This window comes from Vigna radiata, chromosome 5, assembly GCF_000741045.1.
Source record: "Vigna radiata var. radiata cultivar VC1973A chromosome 5, Vradiata_ver6, whole genome shotgun sequence".
Classification (NCBI taxonomy): domain Eukaryota; kingdom Viridiplantae; phylum Streptophyta; class Magnoliopsida; order Fabales; family Fabaceae; genus Vigna; species Vigna radiata.
The window spans coordinates 2,534,873-2,555,334 of record NC_028355.1 but is presented as its reverse complement, the minus strand read 5'-3'; the positions used below and the strand labels follow the sequence as shown (position 1 = coordinate 2,555,334).

Sequence of the window (20,462 nt, the reverse complement as noted above, 5' to 3'; positions counted from 1 at the left end):
ATTTAATTAGAAAAAAATTAAACATCTGATTTAAATCCTTAATAGCACAGGAACTACTTAAATGAATAATTTAATTACATCAATTAAATCTTCACATTGTTAGTCCCCAAGATTGTTTTATAACAGAATAATAGTACCGTAGTTATCCCCTAATCTTGGAAATAATTTTAAAAACTCAAAAGAGGTAAAATTTTTAATAAAATATATGAATTTCTATCATTTATTCATTTAAAATTTTTTATACAAAAAAATGAGTTTAAGGTTTTTTTTAACGTATACTTTTTTTTTTATTTGTTAACTTATGTAATTTTTTAAAATATACTAAATTTAAAACAAAAACATTTTTATACATTTTGAATTTTAAATTTTAAGATTAAAAATATTTGTTTTTTTATTTAAAATTAAAAATAAAAATTATTAAAATACATAAGTTTAAAATATTTTTTTTTATAAATAGAAATATTTTTATCAAATGAAATTTAATACACTTTAAAAAGTTATATAAATTAGCAAATAAAATTTCCACATCTACACCTTTTGTTTCAGAGAAGTGGGCAAAAAAAAAAAACGGAAAGATGCGCATCTTTATAGTTATTTGTTTTTTCCTATTCCTATTACATTTTTTATAAATGTTCCGTCTTCTTCGCCTTAAAAGCATGTTTGGTTTGAAAATTTCTTGGATGAATAAATAAGAAGCACAAAAAATAAGAAACACAAAAAATAAGAAATTTTCTGTGTTAACGTTAAAATTTTATTATATTTATGTTTATAATTTTACTATATTTATTTATTTTTACTATAATAAAAAAATAATACTGTAATAATAAATAAATACATTTTACTTTTCGTATATTTCACTTTATTTCTTTTCACATAAACCATTTTACTTTCTATATTTTTTCTCTTTCTCTCTTTCAGTTTTTTACTCCTTCTCATCATATTTAACAAAATACTAATAACTTTTGGTTGGTAACGTTAAAACAATAAGTTTGTTTTTCATAATTTTCCTTAATTTATTAATCTAAAAATTAGTTAAGGTAAGAAATAAAAAAATATAATGGTATACAAATGCACATAAAAATAAAACATTAAACTTTAATACATAATTAAATTAAAATTACGTTAAAATTAAAAAAAATTAATTTAGGGAAAAAAATTAAATGAACTATTATACGTAGAAAATATAAGCAATAAAAATTACAATTTACAGAAGAAAAAAACATCAAATCCTTGTGAAAATGAAAAAATAAAATGAAAAGTTATTATAATAGGTTTTATCTTTCTAATTATATATCATTCCATTATATGTTATGAATATTTACTATATATAATTCTATCATAAATAATTTATCAATATATTTAAATTTTTTATTATAAAAGTAATAAAAAGTCATACTAAATAAGAAATAAAACTATTAATAATACATAAACTTATTTCACATCTTGTTTATTTTTGTATTTTTTGTATTTAACTTACACAATCTCACTTTTAGATGGTTTTCATTTTCTTCTTTTAATTTTCTTTTCCTCAATTTCTCTTTTTATTCCAAAAATAAGGGAGTTTCAAACCTTCCTGAACATTTCTGACTTCACCAACCCCAGTTGAACCTTCTTCCAGTTTCAGCTTCAATGTTGCAGAAAGCGGTTGTTGCACTCCTAGAAATCTAAGACCTTCTTTTTGGAGAAGTCAGAAACTAAAAAGTTGTCATCTTGACATGGAAGAAGAAGGAGACGTGTCAGACAAGAAAAAGACAAAGAACGAGGTGGTTCTACGAATTTCAGACACTGAAGAAGCCATTACTACAAAGGAGCAAAGGGTTTCCAGAAGCTTCCCAGTAGCTGAAAACAGTTCCCTTTCTCCTCAGCATAATACCCAGATAGGTAAAGGGTTCAGAGATTCTCATGGTGAAATCACAGAGTGCAATGGTCAAGTATCCCCAGAGTTGGTGACAACTACAAAGAGGTTGATGGGTCGGTCGGAGTTTTCAAAACCAAAGTCCAGAATGGTGGAACCAACGTGTCCAAAAGATGCAAACTTTGTCGAAGAAAAGGCTCAAAAGACAAGTTCACCTGCAAGGAATTCTCCTAACAAGAATGTTCCTGACGCAACTGTTGTCACCCCAAGAAGCCCCTTCCTTAGGACACCAAGGGAAGAAGATGATGATGACGAGGAAGTGTACAAGGCTGCAAATGTTGAAGTGAGCAAGAGATCTGGTAAGAAGTGGAGAGTTGTAGAGTTGTTTGCTTTTGCTTGCATCGTGGGGTTTTTTATTGCATGCTTGACTGTGAATGAATTGCAAAAAAGGTTGATTTGGGGATTGGAACTGTGGAAATGGTGTGTATTGGTTTTGGTTGTCCTCTGTGGTAGACTGGTCACTGAGTGGTTTATCAATGTTTTGGTTTTCTTGATTGAGAGGAACTTTTTGTTTAAGAAGAAGGTTTTGTATTTTGTCTACGGTGTGAAGAAGAGTGTTCAGGGCTTTATATGGCTGAGTTTGGTTCTTCTGACATGGGGACTGCTTTTCAACCATGGAGTGGAGAGAACCAGAAAGGTTACTAAGATTCTTAATTACATTACTAGGGCCCTTGCTTCTTGTCTTCTTGGAGCAGCTATATGGTTGGTCAAAACATTGTTGATAAAACTTTTAGCTTCAAAATTTCAATCTACTAGATTTTTTGACAGGGTGCAAGAATCAATCTTTCATCAATACATTCTCAAGACTCTTTCAGGTCCTCCCTTGAGGGAGGTGGCTGAAAATGTAGGTTGGACTTCAAATAGTGGGCAACTCAGTTTTAAGAGCATGAATAATGAGAATCAGGGGGAGAAAGAACAAGTCATTGATGTAGACAAGCTCAAGAAAATGAAACCAGAGAAAGTTTCTGCTTGGACTATGAAAGGTCTGATTAATGTGATAAAGAGTTCTGGGTTGTCTACCATCTCCTATGCGCCAGATGAAGATGAGAATGACCAGAAAGATAATGAAATTAATAGCGAGTGGGAAGCAAAGGCAGCTGCATACAGAATTTTCGGGAACGTAGCCAAGCCAGGACACAAGTAACATTGTTACCCTTTGAAAACTCTGCAACTTTTTTTTTTTTTTTCTGATTCAGTTTCTCTGGAATTGCCTCTCGTTCTCATTTCACCCTCATATTTCAGTTATATTGATAAGGATGACCTCTTGCGATTCATGAAAAATGAAGAAGTGGAAAACGTGCTTCCACTATTTGAAGGTGCAGTTGAGACTAGAAGAATTAAGAGGAAGTCTCTCAAGAACTGGCTGGTGAAGTCACTTCGTATAGTCTATATAGTGTTTACTGAGAGCATTTAAATAGTGCCAGTTTTCAAAATGTTTCCTTCTTACAGATTATTTCCTTTAACATTGATGTCTTATCCTAAGAATTGGTTAAACAATATATGAGGTCCAATTTCTTTCAATTTTGCTGCACTAAACTTGTGGAATGTATATAGTTGATGCTCACTTATATATTTGTTAAGTTATCAAGTTAAAACAAATTCCAATGGCACAAGCATGATGGTCACATATTATTCTTATTTGCAGGTAAAAGTCTACTTTGAACGCCGGTCGCTCGTACATTCACTAAATGATACCAACACAGCTGTTGATGACTTGAATATGCTTGCTTCTTTCCTTGTGCTTATTGTGATCCTTATTGTGTGGCTTCTTATAATGGGCTTCTTGACAACTGAAGTTCTTGTCTTTATTTCATCCCAGCTTTTACTTGTGGTTTTCATGTTTGGCAACACAGCTAAGACTGTATTTGAAGCCATTATATTTGTTTTTGTGATGCACCCTTTTGATGTTGGTGATCGTTGTGTTATTGATGGAGTTCAGGTAGTTTTCAACTCTAAACTCTCTCAACATTCATTCCTGAAAACATACCTGACTGACACATTTATTACGGTTCCCAGATGATCGTGGAAGAGATGAACATACTAACTACCGTCTTTCTGAGATATGACAATGAAAAGATTTTCTATCCAAATTCAGTTCTGGCAACCAAGCCAATCAGTAACTTCTACAGGAGTCCAGAAATGAGTGATTCTGTTGAATTTGCTGTTGATGTTTCTACTTCTGTTGAAAGTATTGGAGCTTTGAAGGCAAAGTTAAAAGTGTACGTTTTTACTATGTTCCATCTAAAAATTTTAATGTTAGATTTTTGTTCACCAGAAGATTACCTATAGTATTAAAGTGGTTATAGTTATAGGTAAGACTAGTCTGAATCCACTGTTCTTCTCCTTCCATTGGTGTGATGAGTAAAGGGTTTAACTTCAACTTTTACATTTCTGATATAATATAGTACTTTTAAAGTTTTCCATAGTGTTGTTTAAGCTAGAGATTGTTGATTTCTTTACGCATTGTCTCAGTTATCTGTTTGTTTCAAGTCACTTTATATGTTTTTGGACAAAATTTGCAGATATTTGGAGAGTAGACCTCAACATTGGCGTCCCAACCACAATGTAGTGGTTAAGGATATTGAGAATGTGAATAAGTTGAAAATGGCTCTATATGTTACTCACACCATAAATTTTCAAAACTATGGGGAGAAGAGCAACCGAAGATCCGAATTAGTCCTAGAGTTAAAGAAAATTTTTGAAGATCTTAATATTAAATATCATCTGCTCCCACAAGAAGTTCATCTCAGTTATGTAAGGTCACAAGACTCAACAGCACAGACATTTTGAAGATATCTTGTACTTTCATAAGGTGCAAGTGTGTAGCACATTGTTGTTTTGCTGTTAAATTTGTTCTACTCTAATGATTCTCTCCATTTGAGATCAAAGGTGGTGTGACAAATTTGATGATCAGAAGTGAAATTGGTTTGAACACTGTATTTCCTAATGAATTAGCTGAGGCCAGGGAAGAAAGAAAGATGATGTTTAATGGCACTGTTCTGAGTAAGATCACTCCAAGGGCTCTTGCTTAAAAGAACACACTTTGTGTGAAGTTTCAAATTGCTCAAAGAATGCCAAGTTGCCAAATAATAAAGAAAAGGAAGGGACTGGTAGTGGGGATAAACATCACTCATTAAGAGAATTGGAGAAGATCAAATCACATGATTTGCTTCTTTTTTTTTTTTTTTCCATTTATTATTATGTGTAAGAACCAGAGTCATGTTTTAGTATGATGATCTTTTGGTGTTAATGTTGTACTATTTTGTACCATGTCAGATCTGAGTTATGTTGTCTCTTTTTTATGATCTGTGTTGTGTTCATAATGGCATCCATTGTCATGACAGATCTTTCAGTCAAGAAATTTGTGCTTGTACTTTGAACTTTTTATATGTTTAATTTGGTTAATATTACATTTATACTTGAATTGGAGTATGCTTAATTTGCAGGGCTTCGAACACTGATATGAAATCAATGTTTTGGAAGAAAACATGTGATTGAAATCGTGAAAAAGAATTAGGGTAATGATATATAGACAACATTTTTTGACAACATTTGAACATCAATCATATGTGTCATTGTGTGATTGGTCCAAATGACACAATGACACCACCATGAACCAATCACACAATGACACGTATGATAATGTTCAAATGTTATCAAAAAAATGTTGTCTAAGTATCTTTCTCCAAAGAATTATTGCTCTGGTTGCAATTAAATTTTCAATTTTAATAATATGAATTATTTCAAGCAATAAAACAATATAAAATTATGAGAGGTGGTAAATTACTTTAAATAGTTAAGTTATATGTTTTATAAGATAATTAATAATAATTGATACTTTAAGTTAATTATTTAAAATATATATATCCGAAAACTTAATTACACACTTTATCATTTAACAATAATTGTTAATATGATTGATAATAGATTTAAATTTAACTATATAGGTTTTCTTTTGAGCATATTTTACTATCAACTTATGTAAATCTGATCAATCTATTAAACGTGTGGCACAATATTATAACATTTTATCATCACTTTTTGCAAAACAACATTTTATCACTAATACGTAATAATAAAAATTGAAAAACCGAGGGCACAATGTGCAAACAAAATTAGAGAACAGATGTACAAAATTCGAAAAACACACTTGGGTGATAAAATTTACAAAAAATAATGATAGTTTGGTAAAATGTTGAATTAAACCTTATGTTTATCTGAAAAAGTACTTTGGATTAAATGAAATCTATAAATTTTTTTTTTTTCGACATTGAGTTTTGAACGGTTTAGAATTTTGATTATGAGATGATTCGTTCATAAGTTTGATTGATCAGGCACGTTGATTCTGACATTTAAAATAATGGTTTTAATATTATCAGAATAGCAAAATCAGCACGTGCAAGAATAGATTGCTACTTTTACTTTCCTTTTCAAAGGTTTTGAAAAAAGAAAAAGGCTACTCAAACTTAACGGCTATTTTATTCTTAAAAGCCTCATCGTAAAAAAGAACAAAGAAATCTTTATTTACGAAAATTGTCTGAATAATTAAAAAAAAAAACCGAATGGTTGGATTCTTAATCATATTCACAATATTTACTTCATACTCCAAATATTTTATACACAAATAATTATATATTAAAGATAAGAAGATACTTGACACTAAATTAGGTGCAATTAAACAAGATATTAAATTATTTTTAATATATAATCTTTTAGATAATTATTTGTATATGATATGGCCGTTCAGTTAACATCTGATAGTCAACAATTAATTGAATGGTACTAATAACCATCTTAGTTAAACTTCACTTGGTCGACTATTCTAGACTGAGCTCCTCTGGACCGACCACTCCAAACCGAGCTTCTTTGGCCAGAGCTCTTTTGCCCTACCACTACAGACCAATCTGTTGGACATATCACCTGTGGTTGACCACCCTGACCAAACAATATGACTGATAAGTTATGATCAAATTATTAATGATAATGACAAATCAACCTACAACTGTCAATTAAGATATGATGAGACCAACCAACAGAAATGTAAAAGTATATAATAACCACTATAAAGATTTAAGATTTGACTTTTAAAGAGAGACATTATACATGCAACATATGCATTAATACTATATCGATTATTCATCTACTTACTTTAATATTAGAGTGCTTTTTACATGTACAACCCTTCTGATTTATGACACAATCTAGTCAACGTCCAAAACATTTCTTAATTTATAATGAAACAACATAAATATAAGATAATTTTTTCCACACAATCTACTGATTACCGGAAGGAGACAGTAAAAGACTAACCCTTTCTATTCTCTTATCATCGTAATTTAACTATTTAAATGATAATTTTTATCAAAAACATAAGTTTTTATCTACATTTTATTGTTTTCATATGAAAATTTATGTTATAGATTCATGTATTATTCAAATTTGATAGTAATTGATAGCAGTATTAAAAGTTAATCGATCCAAAAAGAATTCAAAAGATCCAAAATTGAATAAAATCAATTTATTTTTTTCTTATTTTGGATTTAGTTTTTATTTATCGAACTACTGAAAATAAAAAATAAAATCAAACTGATTTTATTTAATATAATACCATATCCTTTGACGATTTGTTTATATTGTAATTATAATATATTTAATTTTATTCTGACAAAATAATAAATTTACACTGTATTTTTTATAAGAAATAATGGATTTTTATTTGAAAAGTTTTGTTATACAATGATTAATATTTTTTTATGTAAAAATAATAATTTTATGATAATAAAATATATTGAAGTCAGTCCAATGTATAATATTATAGTTTAATTTGGTTAAAGTTTTATATTAAATTAAAATTGAATCAAATTAATTCTGACATTTTTTTATATTTAGTTCCTACGACATCTCAAATGAAAAATCAAACAGCGACATTCTAATAATATTTACAAAAGTCCATGAAATATTATCATCAATTAATCAATGTCCACCACAAACACCATAGAAAATTGGAAGCAGAGAAAATAGTAAGAGGAAGAGAGTTTAACATTAAAAAAATAAATAAATAAAATCTTGGTATTTCTATCTAAATGGCCTAATATGAAGTTTAAGTGTAAAAAGAATGGTTATGATGATAAACCTCCATGCTTGTATCAAATGAGAAGTAATCAATGATAAAATGTAATGGATAGAGAACCATTTCTTCAATCTAAAATTTTAAAAGATTGAGTTTATGAATATTATTTTTTGTAAGGTATTCTCGTACCACTAATAAACCTTTTTAAAAGAATTTATTGAAAAGATTAAACAATAATGAGATTTAATTTAAAATTTTGATATTCAAACTAAATCACGTATAACAAACATCCATACATAAATTTTAAAGATAGGGCATAATAAAGGTTTAAACTTCTTTTTGGTCCCTAAGTTATAAGCGGATGTTCAGTTTAGTCCTCGTTTTTAAAAATGTAAATCTTTGGTCCCTAAGTTATAAAAAATGTATCAAATGAGTCCTTTTTTAACTTGAAATACTTGGTTGTTTCTTAACAATTGCTACATCTTTAGTGTTTCTTAACAACTGCTACATAGTTAAAAAAGGACTCATTTGATACATTTTTTATAACTTAGGGACCAAAGATTTACATTTTTAAAAGCGAGGACTAAACTTTGACCATGAACATCAAAAAAGGACTCATTTGATACATTTTTTATAACTTAGGAATCAAAAGGTTTACATTTTTAAAAGCGGGGACTAAACTGAACATCCGCTCATAACTTAGGGATCAAAAAAAAGTTTAAACCTATAATACAAGACGAGGTTTTCTAAAAAGGAAAGAATATGTAATAACTCACAGGTTACTTAGAATATTAGTAACTGTATGGATAAATATTTACAAAATTGATTTTTAATAAAAATAATTTTAAAGCACACCAATTCATGTTATAATGTTTTTGCTGTGAAAAGTTAAAACAAGTCCACGGTAAATCCAAGACATGAATTAAGCTACGCCAATCAAAATCATGTTGTGTTCATTAGGCTCAAATAGTAGCTACTACAGCTACAGGCATAAATAGAGAATTGAAAAGCTCACTGAAATTTGAACGCAAAGGGTAATGATAGGACAGATAAGATAACCTTATCCATCAATTTCCAATAGGAAAGCTGCCACGTCAGATAGAGGCAAATATGCCCAAAATTTGGACCTCTCATTCCACTTCTGCCTCCACCACCATTTCTCTCAAAGCACGTTAACATATAATCAACCCATTTCCTAACTCTTGGCACCAACTTCTAGCCAGTAAAGAAAGAATTAGCAGGGGAAGAAAGAAAGAAACTACAGAGAAGAAATGGCTTCCACTTCTGCACTTTCAATGGCTATGCCGGTAACTTGTGCCAGCCACAAGAAGGTGGTTCCTACCTCTGATGCGTTCTTCAAGCCACTGCCTCTACGGTCTTCAAAGGCACTGACAGCATCAAATACCAATGGAAGGTTTCAAGTGAGAGCCTCCATGAAGGAGAAAGTTGTCACTGGGCTCACAGCAGCTGCATTGACGGCTTCAATGATGGCTCCTGATGTGGCCGAGGCTGCTTCTGTCTCACCTTCTCTCAAGAACTTTTTGCTCAGCATCGCCGCCGGTGGAGTTGTTGTTGTGGCCATTATTGGTGTTGTAATTGGTGTTGCCAATTTCGATCCCGTCAAACGAAGCTGATGAAGTTCTGAGACATTGTGTTCCATTTTTTTTTAACTCCTATAATGATATGCAGCATCTGTAATGTATTTTTCTTCAGAAATGAAGTGAACCCTCTGTTGTGTAATATGTGACTTTTATTCTCTACTTGGGCAGAAGCCCTTCAATTCTTAAAACGTATTTTTGTGTTGATTGCGTCATTTTGCTGCATAAGAAAGGAATAACTGGCAGACCGATGATAGATTACATATTGAAGATATGCATCTTTAAGGAACAATTATATAACATTAACTACAGATACGACTGATATTAAATTAGAATGAATCAGATAGTAGGAAAATTGATGATTCATAATTCGAAAATAGTGGGATTACACGGTCATATGAGGTAATACAAGGAGCAATGAATATATCCTGTGTGATATAAAGGCACATCCACACACAAAAAAGAAGAAACGGGAAATTCAAACACGTATTGATACTATCTAAATATATGTCTCTGCAATGGGCATTCAAATGACGTAGTAACTCATAGTCAGTAATGACTAATGATTAATTCTATGCAAAGCTTGAATACTAACACTATATGTATGGTTCTCAATAATACTAAAAGAAGCTGAAACCAAGCTACAATCACTTCCTACAAAACTTGGAAATCGAATCAAGCATGTATTGACTCTCTGAAGAATAATTCACCTTATCTACCTTAACTACAGTAATCTTGACCTTCTGTTCATCGCCATATAATTCCTCTTTGATTTTCAGCCTAAACATAAACTGTTTGAAGAGTCGGCTCTTGAGTATTTCTCCAAACCTCTCATCATCCTGTTGTTCATGCTTCAACAAGTACAGATCTTTCGCTGAATACTCCATAATCTCTTCACCTGCTTCCTGGAAAGCAGTTACCCAAGTTACTCCTGTGCCATCCAGAATTTGAGCTTGGAGAAGGTATCGGTAATCACACTCCTCAAATTCCTGATTGCATCTATCACATTGCCAACTTGTGTTTCCTGACCTAGTCACTTTTTTATTGCATTGTCGATCTCCAATCATCAGAGGGCAAGCTGTGTAACAAAATGTATCAGTCTTGATGAATGATATGGTTGCCCTTATTGTTATCCAGTCTGGCCTGTCTGATCGTCCCAGACCTTCATCCTTGATTTGAGATACAGTTTTGCGAACCTCATTCTTCGTTCCTCCAGGAATAACGTCCCTAGAAATTGAATGGGAAGCAGAATCTTTTCCAACTAGATCAAACCATTGTCTTAAGCTATTGGCCTCAGGGAACTCAGGATTTATGAAAAGCTGTGTGGTAGAAATAGAGCCTATCGACTTTCCACTAAAATCATTCACCTTCCCGGCTTTGACAGCTAAAATAGGGAAAAACCCAGAGTCTATCATCTCTTGCAACTGTTGCCCTTCCCTATTGCAAAATTCTCCCCACAGTGTAAGTTCAACATTCCTGCCAGAAGTGTCTTTTAGACTCAAAATTCTTCTCTGGGTTTCCATTCCATTCTTCCTCAAGATGGGAACAGAAGGGTTCACAGATGTCACAACCCCAATAACATCAAGGATGGAGTTATTGTCAACATTCTCAATGTCACTGATAGGTCGGAATGAGAACTGCTGTCTAGGTATAGAATCATCCTCATCCGGGCACAACTCTACTGTTGAAGTTGATTCCAAAAGAATTTCCCATTCATTCTTCAAATGGTTGAAATTCTTCTGTGCAGGTTTTAAGCTACCTTTCGATATCATGTAAACTTTACCAACTTCAATTACATTATAGAAGCGATCAACAACAGCATTAAAGCATGTTACTCGTATTTCACCTCCATCAGAATCCAGGAGATCAAATGAGAAGACTTTCCCATCACCACGTGCATTATTGTAGCGGCGCAGATCACCTTTAGCAGTTACCCTTGCCTTGATAGCCCACCGACCTTGATAAGGATTTAAAGCAGCTATAGGAATGATGCGTGCTGGCGCCTCATTTTTCATAACTGCACCACGGCCTTTGTAAACAGGAGGCGGTTGGTATGGAGGTTGAATTGTTGGCCTGAAATTCTGGGCTTTATCTTGACTAGCATTTTGAGCAGCAGAGTTACTAATAGTATTACTAGTATTATTACTCCTGGCCAAATTCTCCACAGTGTTATCTGCTATAGCTCTCACACTTGGTAAATCTGAATCCAAGGGTGGCTTCGGATTCCCAATGATCTCAAAATCAGCTATTATAGTTTCCATGTTTAGAACCATAATAATCCTGTGCAAAAAAAAAAAAAAAAAAAACCACATAAGTATATAAACTAATTTTACAGGATAAACTTAAAGTTGAAGATGCAAGATTCAATCAGCAACATGTTCTTTATTCCTTAGAATCCATCTATACACAGACACATTAAGCCTAACAACTAAATGCTAAGGTTTTGCAAATCTCTAAATAGGTTGCAATTGCATTTCTTTATTCACACTCTAACCAATCAAAGATAAAATTCATTCAACAAAATATTAAACCGCTTCTTCTTTTAATTCGAATTATCAGGGTTTGCAAATGCATAACATGACAAATACGGTTATATTACATTTTGCTTTAAGAAGTGAAATCCGAACCATATTTAAATTCGAATAACATAAAAAGTGAAATCACATGGACATTATTATATTCGAAATCGCAACAACACTAATTTGAGCATAACTAGAGAAATGACTTAAATCCAAAATTAGATTTGCAGAGAAGAGAGAGACTTGCGGTTCTTGAAAGGAGTGCATATATAATCGAGAAGCTGAACAACCGAACCCTTCCGAACTCGACCGGTTCGGATTCGGTCGTTGAGCTGAGTGGCGAGCATCGCGTGGTGAGAAAAAACGGCGTCGGAAATCAGGAGACGGTATCTCTGCTGCTGCGAGTTGTTGGTGCTGGAGACTAACGCTACGTCCAAAACCTGAACAAGCGGTTTGGCGTTCACGTCGCCACCAATTATCGCCGGAATCGCGTTTTCGGTGAGATTCACCGACATTCTCCCTCCAACTGTGGATTTCCTGAACAAACTCAACCCCAAAACGGAAGGAGTAAATAGAAAACTCGAATCGATATGAAAGAAGGGAAGCGGAGGAAAAATCAGACCGGGTCTTTCATTTTTTGTTACTTTTATATGGATTTTATTAATAATTAATATAATTAAATTATTTATGCTAATTAAAAAATTATTATTATTATTATATAATTAATAATGAAAGCATAGTTAACAATTCGGAATTTAAAAGAAAAGGTTTTAATTAAGGTTAATTTTTTTTAGTAAATATATGGGTTAATTACTAAAAGTGAAATGTGTAACATCCCAATAAATATATAACATAAGTTACACTTCATTGCTCGGAGTTAACATAAATAATAAGTGAAAACAGTTAAGAATAAGCATAGAGGTGAATATAGAAGATAGAATTAACATTGAAAATTTAAACTGTACAACAGTTTGATTAAGTACAATATTCACTAAATAGACCGAACGGTCTCATAGGGTTCATTGACCTAATGGTCATTCAACAAAAGGTTCCTATACAGAACTTCTACGAAATGTAAAACAGAGAACCACTATACTAAGGACCGGACGGTCCTGCATAACTCTCGGGTACGGCTTCCACTGCGTCCTCCGGAGTATCTTCCAAAGCAGCTTCCAAGGTAACTTCTAAGTTATCCTCTGCTCACACCCAAAAAGGATGATCATTGCAATGAAGAGAATGACCGAACGGTCGGATACCGAACGGTAACGCGGACAAAGATAAAACAGATAAGGGTAAGCTTATGTGAATTTAATTAATGATTTCAACATACATGNAAACAATTAAACAGAACCAAATCAACATGTTATACACACAAGTACTACACATGCATACTAAGTTCATCCATTTATGACCGACCACTAAGACACTGTCCGGACGGTATGAACATGTAGCTCGGTCGTCCCTAGCACCCGGTGTGGTGTAGTAACTGTCTCTCTGATCAGCTGCCACCCGAGGTTAGTCCTCAAACGGTTATCTACTCATATAACCGTGGACCTCCTGCCATTCCCACGCATGAGTGACCTCTCTCTACTTGAGAAAGCGTCCTCACGGAATATCAGGATCAAGGACAACACCTGAGTCATTCCCACATTCATACTTTACCAATCAATACCAATTCATGAGACATTCCTCCAGTGGAATTCCCTTACTTAGTCAAATTCAACCAATGTTCATTTTTACTTCCAAACTGTTAGGGTGTTGAGAGGAGTACCAAATACCCAATACCGAATCATAACCCAAAGTGACCGAACGGTTTAAATCAAAAGGGTAAGATGAGTATCAAGAATCCAAGTAAATGGCCGGACGGTCATATCAAAGGAGAGACTGAATAATAGAAGTATGTCAATGGTAGGTAGGGTGATTAGATAAAGAATGAGATTGTAACTTAAGGATTTACTATAAATGATAGTCATCCGAACGGTTTGACAATAATATCATAAACTAAGAACTTAAATGGTCAAAGGTTGGTCTATGACCAAGCACTTATCAGACCGAACGAATTAATAAAGAAGAAATCCTTTAAAAGAGTGAAAGGACATTAGTCAATTAAACCGATCGTTTCAATAAATTGAGTCTCACTAGACCATTCGGTCATTAAGTGACCGGACGGTTAAAAAAAGAAGAATATCAGGTTTACAAGTTTTAGGATTCAAGTATCAGCCTAAGGCAAAACACTTGGAAGGCCGAACGCTTGGTTTATGACCAGCATTCTTAACTAGCTATCAATAGAACACTTAAAGGAACCAATTAAGTTTTAGTAACTACACTAGGCCGATCAGTCGCAATAGACCGAACGGACAAGGGAGGATCGAACGGTCCTAATGACCTTCGATCTCAGATTCATGTTTTCTTCTAAGTTCCATACATACTCTTATCAGTGCAAAATTCATAGTTCATACAATCCATACAACAACATACCATATTCCAATCATAAGAAATCAAGCAACATACTTTATATCAAACATGCATTAAATCAGGCACATATTCAAACCATACAGAAAATCATAATTAAACTTTATAAGCTTCCCTTACCTCTAATTCTAGCTAAGTCTTGGAGAGTAGATTGGTAGGAACTATTCTTCTAAGTTTCCCCAAGGTCAGGTGCAAACTCGAAACCGGACGGTTCAAGTGAAAGGGGAGATCACCAGGAGTCTTCAGGTGTGATCTGAAGGGTGATCGGAACAGTAAATGGGTTAGAATTTTAGAGAGAAGGTAGGGAGGTTTTAGAGAGAAGGAGGAGAATTTGAGATTTTCAGAAAGTTGAGTTTGAGGAAGGAGAAGAAGATTGCATGCAAAAGTGGCGTCAGGTCTTCATTCTTACCTTAAATACTGCCTCCAATCCGAACGGTCGGCCAACTCCAACATGACACCTGACTTCCACTTGCTGGGGTTCACTGCTCTGCTGCTGCTGCACGGATCACGAGAGAAGGGAATTAAAAGGTTGACAGAGTTTGTCTCCCACTCACCAGGGGAGAACCGGATGGTGACACATGTACTCCACTTAAGTGGGGTATTAAATGGGGTGTGACAAAATGCATATTCAATTTTTTAAATAAAAATAAATTAAGTTAAATGTTTTGTATTAAGAGTTTTTTTTTTACTAAAAATAAAATTTATTAATATAAATTGTACTATTATTTATCTAAATTTAGTCATGATTCTTCTAGTTTCAAAAAATGTTAGATTAATTTGGTTTCAATATCATATTAAAGTAATTTATTTTAGTGTTTTAAGTTTAAAAATATATGATTTTATTCTCAACATATTAAATTTGAAGGATTCAAAATAGTTTTTAAAAAATATTATATTTTTTTAAACTTAATATTTAAAATTAAATTTTAAATTTGGGAACTTAAATTATTTCTTTAAAACTTTAGAGATGAGATTTAGTTTATCTTAACTTTTAGGAATTAAAAACATTGTTAAGATAATTATAAATGTTATTAAGTTAAGAGATGTTTTTATTCTTTATGAATACTTTTCTTTGAACACTATGATCTTTTCTTTGATGAGATTGGTGAAAAGTTAACAAGTATTAGAAGGTTTTTATGCAATGAACATATTGGTGGATGATCTGATTTAAGGATAAGGAATAATGAAAACGTCCATATATGTGTTATATTTTATTATTGTTGGTGGTGTTCTAACATATTTATATGTTATTTTGTAGTATTATATTTTGTTGATGACTTTGTGTTACTTTGTCATAATATCATATATACTATTTTTATACTGTAATTCAAAATGAACTTAATTAAACGAATTCATTATAATGAAAAAAAAAATGCAATTAAAATGCCTTCACTTGAACCTACACGAGCTTTTGTTATTTTACACTTGGTTTACTCCTCAATATTTTACATATAAAGTAGACACTAAAAACATTTATTAAGATACAATAAAACAAAGTTAATATAATTGTAAAAAGAAAATTGAGTTTCCTTATCAATATACCGTTTGTTTAAAGTATGTAATGGTTTCTTCAGAAAAATAAATAAAAAATCATGCTCACACGATGATATAGACATTAGTTGTCAATGATTTTTGTATTGAAAATCATTATCACCATATCTTTAAATAATTTATTACTAATTAACTATTTATTAATAACGGACTTACTTATAAATATGGGAAGCAAAATGAATTTGCTTCTCCTATTCACTAATTCCCTAAGTTGTTGATATATATTTGTGTTTTAGCTTGCTTATTGCCTATTGATAAATGAGTAGATGGTCCATTAATTCATGCATGTCATGTTTTTTTTACACATTATCCAATTATATATCTAAATTAATTAGAACATAATCAATTATTTAAAACAAACTCACATATAATTAATGAATATTATAAAGAACTTACATCACCTGAAACTATACGATAGATGTTTAAATCCTGATCGTATGATATAGTCTCACTTCATACGGTTAGAAATCTAAGTGTCAGTCAAAATCCCACGTAGGATAGAAATGAAAAAATAGAACACTATATAAAAATGAAATACTTATTAATCCATTAAAATTTTAGGTAGAGTAGTGTCAATCTCTTATGTAGTTGGACTCGTATATACATGTTTGTGAAAAAAAAAAAAAAAACTTAACTCCAACATTTACCTATAAACTATTAACACATTTATATTGTAAATTGTTAGTACCATAATAAATTTTTAGCTTCAGAAATTAAGTATGAACTTAAAAAAAAAAATAAAGGAAAAAAGATAATTTTATGGAAGAAAAGTTCTGAACAATTATATTGAGTTTTTTTCAGGAATCAATTATCTCGGCCTGTATCAAGATAGTCATAGTAGTAAATGATGATTAATTAAGGTAACAGCTAAAATAGAATATTAAGCAAATTATTGTCCTAGATTTATTTAAGTAAAATCCTTAAATTAAGTATAAATATATAGTATAATGCACTTATGAACATTTTATTATTATAGTATTTATAATTTTTTAATGTATAGATGATTTTAATATCAAAGTATTTTTTACAAACATTTTTTTTTAAACAAGATACTCAACTTGAAAGTTGGAAGGCAAGAAGAAGAATTTGTGCGAGTCTTTATAGATATATTAAATTTGTAATAATAAATTAAATATATTTTTAGTTTCTTAAATACAAAATTGAAATTTGTCTTTATCTTAAATTTTGATATATTTTTTATCCAAACTTAAAAAATAAACAATATACATTTTAATGTAATTGTGTTATTTTTTTTCTTACATGTCAAACGCGTTTGAAATTATGTTTAAATTGTTCACAAACATAATTTCAAACGTGTTAATCCAAACAAATTTATATAATTAGATTAAAATGATTATACTTTTAAAGTTTGAAAATTAAAATGTATCAAAATTTATGACACAAACTAATTTTAATTTTTTGTTTAACTTTAAAATCCAAAAGCATATTTAATCTATTTAGAATAATATCATGTTATCTTTCAAAATGATAAAGTAAATTAAATTGGTTGAAGTTATTTCATTTTTAACATATTTTTTAAATTAGGATATATTAAAGATATTATGTTGTATAGAATGATAAGAAATCAAACTACAATAAGATTTAATACTAACCATTTTTTGCTAAAAGTTGGTTTCAAGACATACACGTCAATATTAGTTCTTCAAAATCCTTCATTGCTTTAGCATTATCACTAGCATTTGTCATAGTCAAGAAATCGGACTGCATTATACAAGTTGGTATCAATTGTTATGAAATTTCAAGATTTTGGAATTAACCATGAAACCAAATAATATAAAAAGAGAGAATCTCATTGAAGAAAAGTTCAATTATATAAAGATTTGTCAAAAATACATAAATGTTTATTACAAAATATAAATTGAAAATGAGGATCACTATTTAGCTAAATTAATTCCTATAGTTAATCTTAATTTTTTTACTTATCTCACTTAATGACATAACTCCATCATTAAACATATATAAGCTTTATTTTAAGATTAAATATGTTTTTTTTCTTAATTTGTGAAAATTAAAGTTAGTCTATTTTCAAAACTATGATCAAATTTAATCTTTTAATTTGTATTGTGTAGGCTTAATTCTTTTAACTAAATTTTTTTAAATTTATTTAATATAATATTTGAATTGTTTACATTATTTAACATATTTTTATTTCAATATTAACTGAAAAACATATTTGAAAATAAAATAAATATAACAAGTTAAACAGACTAAATACACGTATTTTAAAAATTAAAAATTAAGATAATAAAAACTTATTTAACCATTTATTTTATTGTTCTAATATAGGTGAACTAATTAATATCAAATAAAAGATAAAAATATATAAAAAAACAAAAAATAATATTATCTAAATTTAAAAATAACAAATAAATATATAAATAAAATCTCTTAAAATATTATACTTGAAGAAGTAATATATTATGCTCTCTAAAATACCAAAAGTCAAAAGTGAGAACAACTTAATTGGACCTATTAATGGAATTAGGCCCGCCCACATTGAAGTTTCAAGAAAAATCTTTTATGGAAAAAAAAAAAAAAGTAAGCAAATCTATTGTACGTTTTGACGTTTAATTAAGCATTCAACATTCAATTATCGTCACACAACAAAGTGGTGGTAGTATCTTTCCCCAATTTAATTTAAAAAAAAAATACTCTCTCTGATTATTATTAGACACACTTTATAAAATTATTGGTCATTTTATAAAGTATTTTATATTTTTTTTTCATTAAATATTATGAGTTTTTTACTCTATTATTTTTTCTAAGCATAATTTAAGAAAAAATCACGCTTTCAATTTTTAAGAAATAAAGAAATTAAAAGATGAATAACTGTAAACATATTATTTATTTATTTTAACTACACAAACATTTTCATATATATATATATATATATATATATATATATATATTATTCCTTGAAAGTGTGTTAAGACATGATTGCAGAAGACGGTCGAATATAAAACCCTAATAGCATAATTTGGGAACCTTTGAGGATGACCAGGAGAGGTCAACGTGATAAAGTTTATTAATATTCTTAAAAGTATACAAATTTGATAAATGGGTGTGTTCTGGAACCATAAACTAAATGTAGTTCAGTTTTGATTTAAAAAGAGGATATAAAAGTTACTAAAAGAATGAAATTATTGTTAGTGTCATTTAGTCATATAATCAAACACCTTTGCGGCATGGGGCATGGATTATTATAGTGGAATAAGTATGATTGGTCCAACCAATGATGTAGATATCAATGGGTTGCATTATTATTATTATTATTATTATTATTATTATGAAATGGCTTTATTAGGGCAAACTAGAGATGGCCTCCTTTCCAACCTATTTGCTGGAAATGCAAGGAACAAAGGGAAAGAAAGGCAAAAGTAGATTCCCACTGCACATGTTATGTACTAGACAATGTTTAATTTGTCTTGGCCTGTGTAGGGACCAAACCATTTTTTATATATCTCATTTTTCCACAGCCCTTCACCACTACCTCAAACTTAGCATGCTTATGCATTTTTTGGCACAGTTCCCAAAACCTCCCCCAACCCTTTTTAATTTTCTCTGTTTAATATATATATAGGTTAATCATTAACACATCTGCATAGAGCTATGTTTACTCATATAATCATTCTCCCTCCTTTTCTCAAGAAACTGGTAAATTTATGTTAAGATAAGCAGGAAAATTTTTATTTGATTTGATCTCATACTATGAAAAAACTAGTCAGACAAAACAGTATGTAACAAGAAAAAGAAAATTTCACATGTGAGGTTTTAGAGAAAGTGAAGTGATGATAACTATAGCATATGATTTGAAGGTTTTTTTATGGAAGACACACGAAGGTTCGGTATCAGAACAAATTTATATAAAAGACCATAATATTATTTCTTGAGTGCAATGCCAAGAAATGCTCTGAGAGTATGGACACACACATGATGGTGGTGGAACAATTATAGTTTGATGTCCAAGTAAATTGATTGTGAATATGGGGTACGGACAGAGGGATCGATTTTGTAGATAAGGAAAAGGTACTATTTTTTGTATCTGCAAAATCTAAACCAGAAACAGGCCATTTTCAGCAATCACTCATGTGGGCCAATTTACTGAGATCAGGAAATTAGGCTGCCACTCACAGGGTCCTCCAACAAAGACATCTGCTCAATCAGAGAGAGAGAGAGAGAGATCCAAGCCAGAGAAATTACCAACTATGAGGTTTGTCCCTAAGGACATTTTTTTTGCATCAGTGGTTTAAAAAGAGCAAATACTAACAAAATTTAGTATAGTAGGTGAATGTTATGCTCATATTCTACATAACTTA

At 30.8% G+C, this 20,462-nt stretch overlaps 3 protein-coding genes across 4 annotated transcripts; 2 read left to right on the top strand and 1 right to left on the bottom strand.

The window, feature by feature from the left end:
• Positions 1-1,546: 1,546 nt before the first annotated feature.
• Positions 1,547-5,333, top strand: LOC106761240 (mechanosensitive ion channel protein 10-like). 2 transcript variants are annotated; one of them, XM_022780454.1, is made up of 5 exons: positions 1,547-3,055; positions 3,158-3,281; positions 3,735-3,854; positions 3,932-4,134; positions 4,438-5,333. In XM_022780454.1, exons 1-5 carry the CDS (start codon positions 1,716-1,718, stop codon positions 4,703-4,705), a joined length of 2,055 nt encoding a protein of 684 aa, XP_022636175.1. In that variant the 5' UTR covers positions 1,547-1,715; the 3' UTR covers positions 4,706-5,333. The 2 variants fall into 2 exon arrangements, with proteins under 2 accessions (XP_022636175.1, XP_014500255.1); XM_014644769.2 differs by having other exon boundaries at positions 1,548-3,055; positions 3,561-3,854.
• Positions 5,334-9,173: 3,840 nt separating this feature from the next.
• LOC106762301 lies at positions 9,174-9,745 on the top strand. Its single transcript, XM_014646134.2, has one exon. The coding sequence runs from the start codon at positions 9,257-9,259 to the stop codon at positions 9,617-9,619; it is 363 nt and encodes a 120-aa protein (XP_014501620.1). The 5' UTR covers positions 9,174-9,256; the 3' UTR covers positions 9,620-9,745.
• A 185-nt stretch (positions 9,746-9,930) lies between these two features.
• On the bottom strand, positions 9,931-12,725 carry LOC106762300 (replication protein A 70 kDa DNA-binding subunit A). The gene is made up of 2 exons (XM_014646133.2): positions 12,346-12,725; positions 9,931-11,863 (listed from the first exon to the last, which is right to left on the bottom strand). Exons 1-2 carry the CDS (start codon positions 12,615-12,617, stop codon positions 10,231-10,233), a joined length of 1,905 nt encoding a protein of 634 aa, XP_014501619.1. The 5' UTR covers positions 12,618-12,725; the 3' UTR covers positions 9,931-10,230.
• Between the last annotated feature and the right edge of the window lie 7,737 nt (positions 12,726-20,462).

Excerpts from the sequence above, each read along its gene's own strand:
- LOC106761240 (XM_014644769.2), top strand. The coding sequence starts at position 1,716 with ATGGAAGAAGAAGGAGACGTGTCAGACAAGAAAAAGACAAAGAACGAG. Across the intron at positions 3,056-3,157 it reads GTAGCCAAGCCAGGACACAA|TTATATTGATAAGGATGACC; the intron begins GTAACATTGTTA and ends CTCATATTTCAG. Across the intron at positions 4,135-4,437 it reads TTGAAGGCAAAGTTAAAAGT|ATATTTGGAGAGTAGACCTC; the intron begins GTACGTTTTTAC and ends CAAAATTTGCAG.
- LOC106762301 (XM_014646134.2), top strand. The coding sequence starts at position 9,257 with ATGGCTTCCACTTCTGCACTTTCAATGGCTATGCCGGTAACTTGTGCC.
- LOC106762300 (XM_014646133.2), bottom strand. The coding sequence starts at position 12,617 with ATGTCGGTGAATCTCACCGAAAACGCGATTCCGGCGATAATTGGTGGC. Across the intron at positions 11,864-12,345 it reads ACTCCTTTCAAGAACCGCAA|GATTATTATGGTTCTAAACA; the intron begins GTCTCTCTCTTC and ends TTTTTTGCACAG.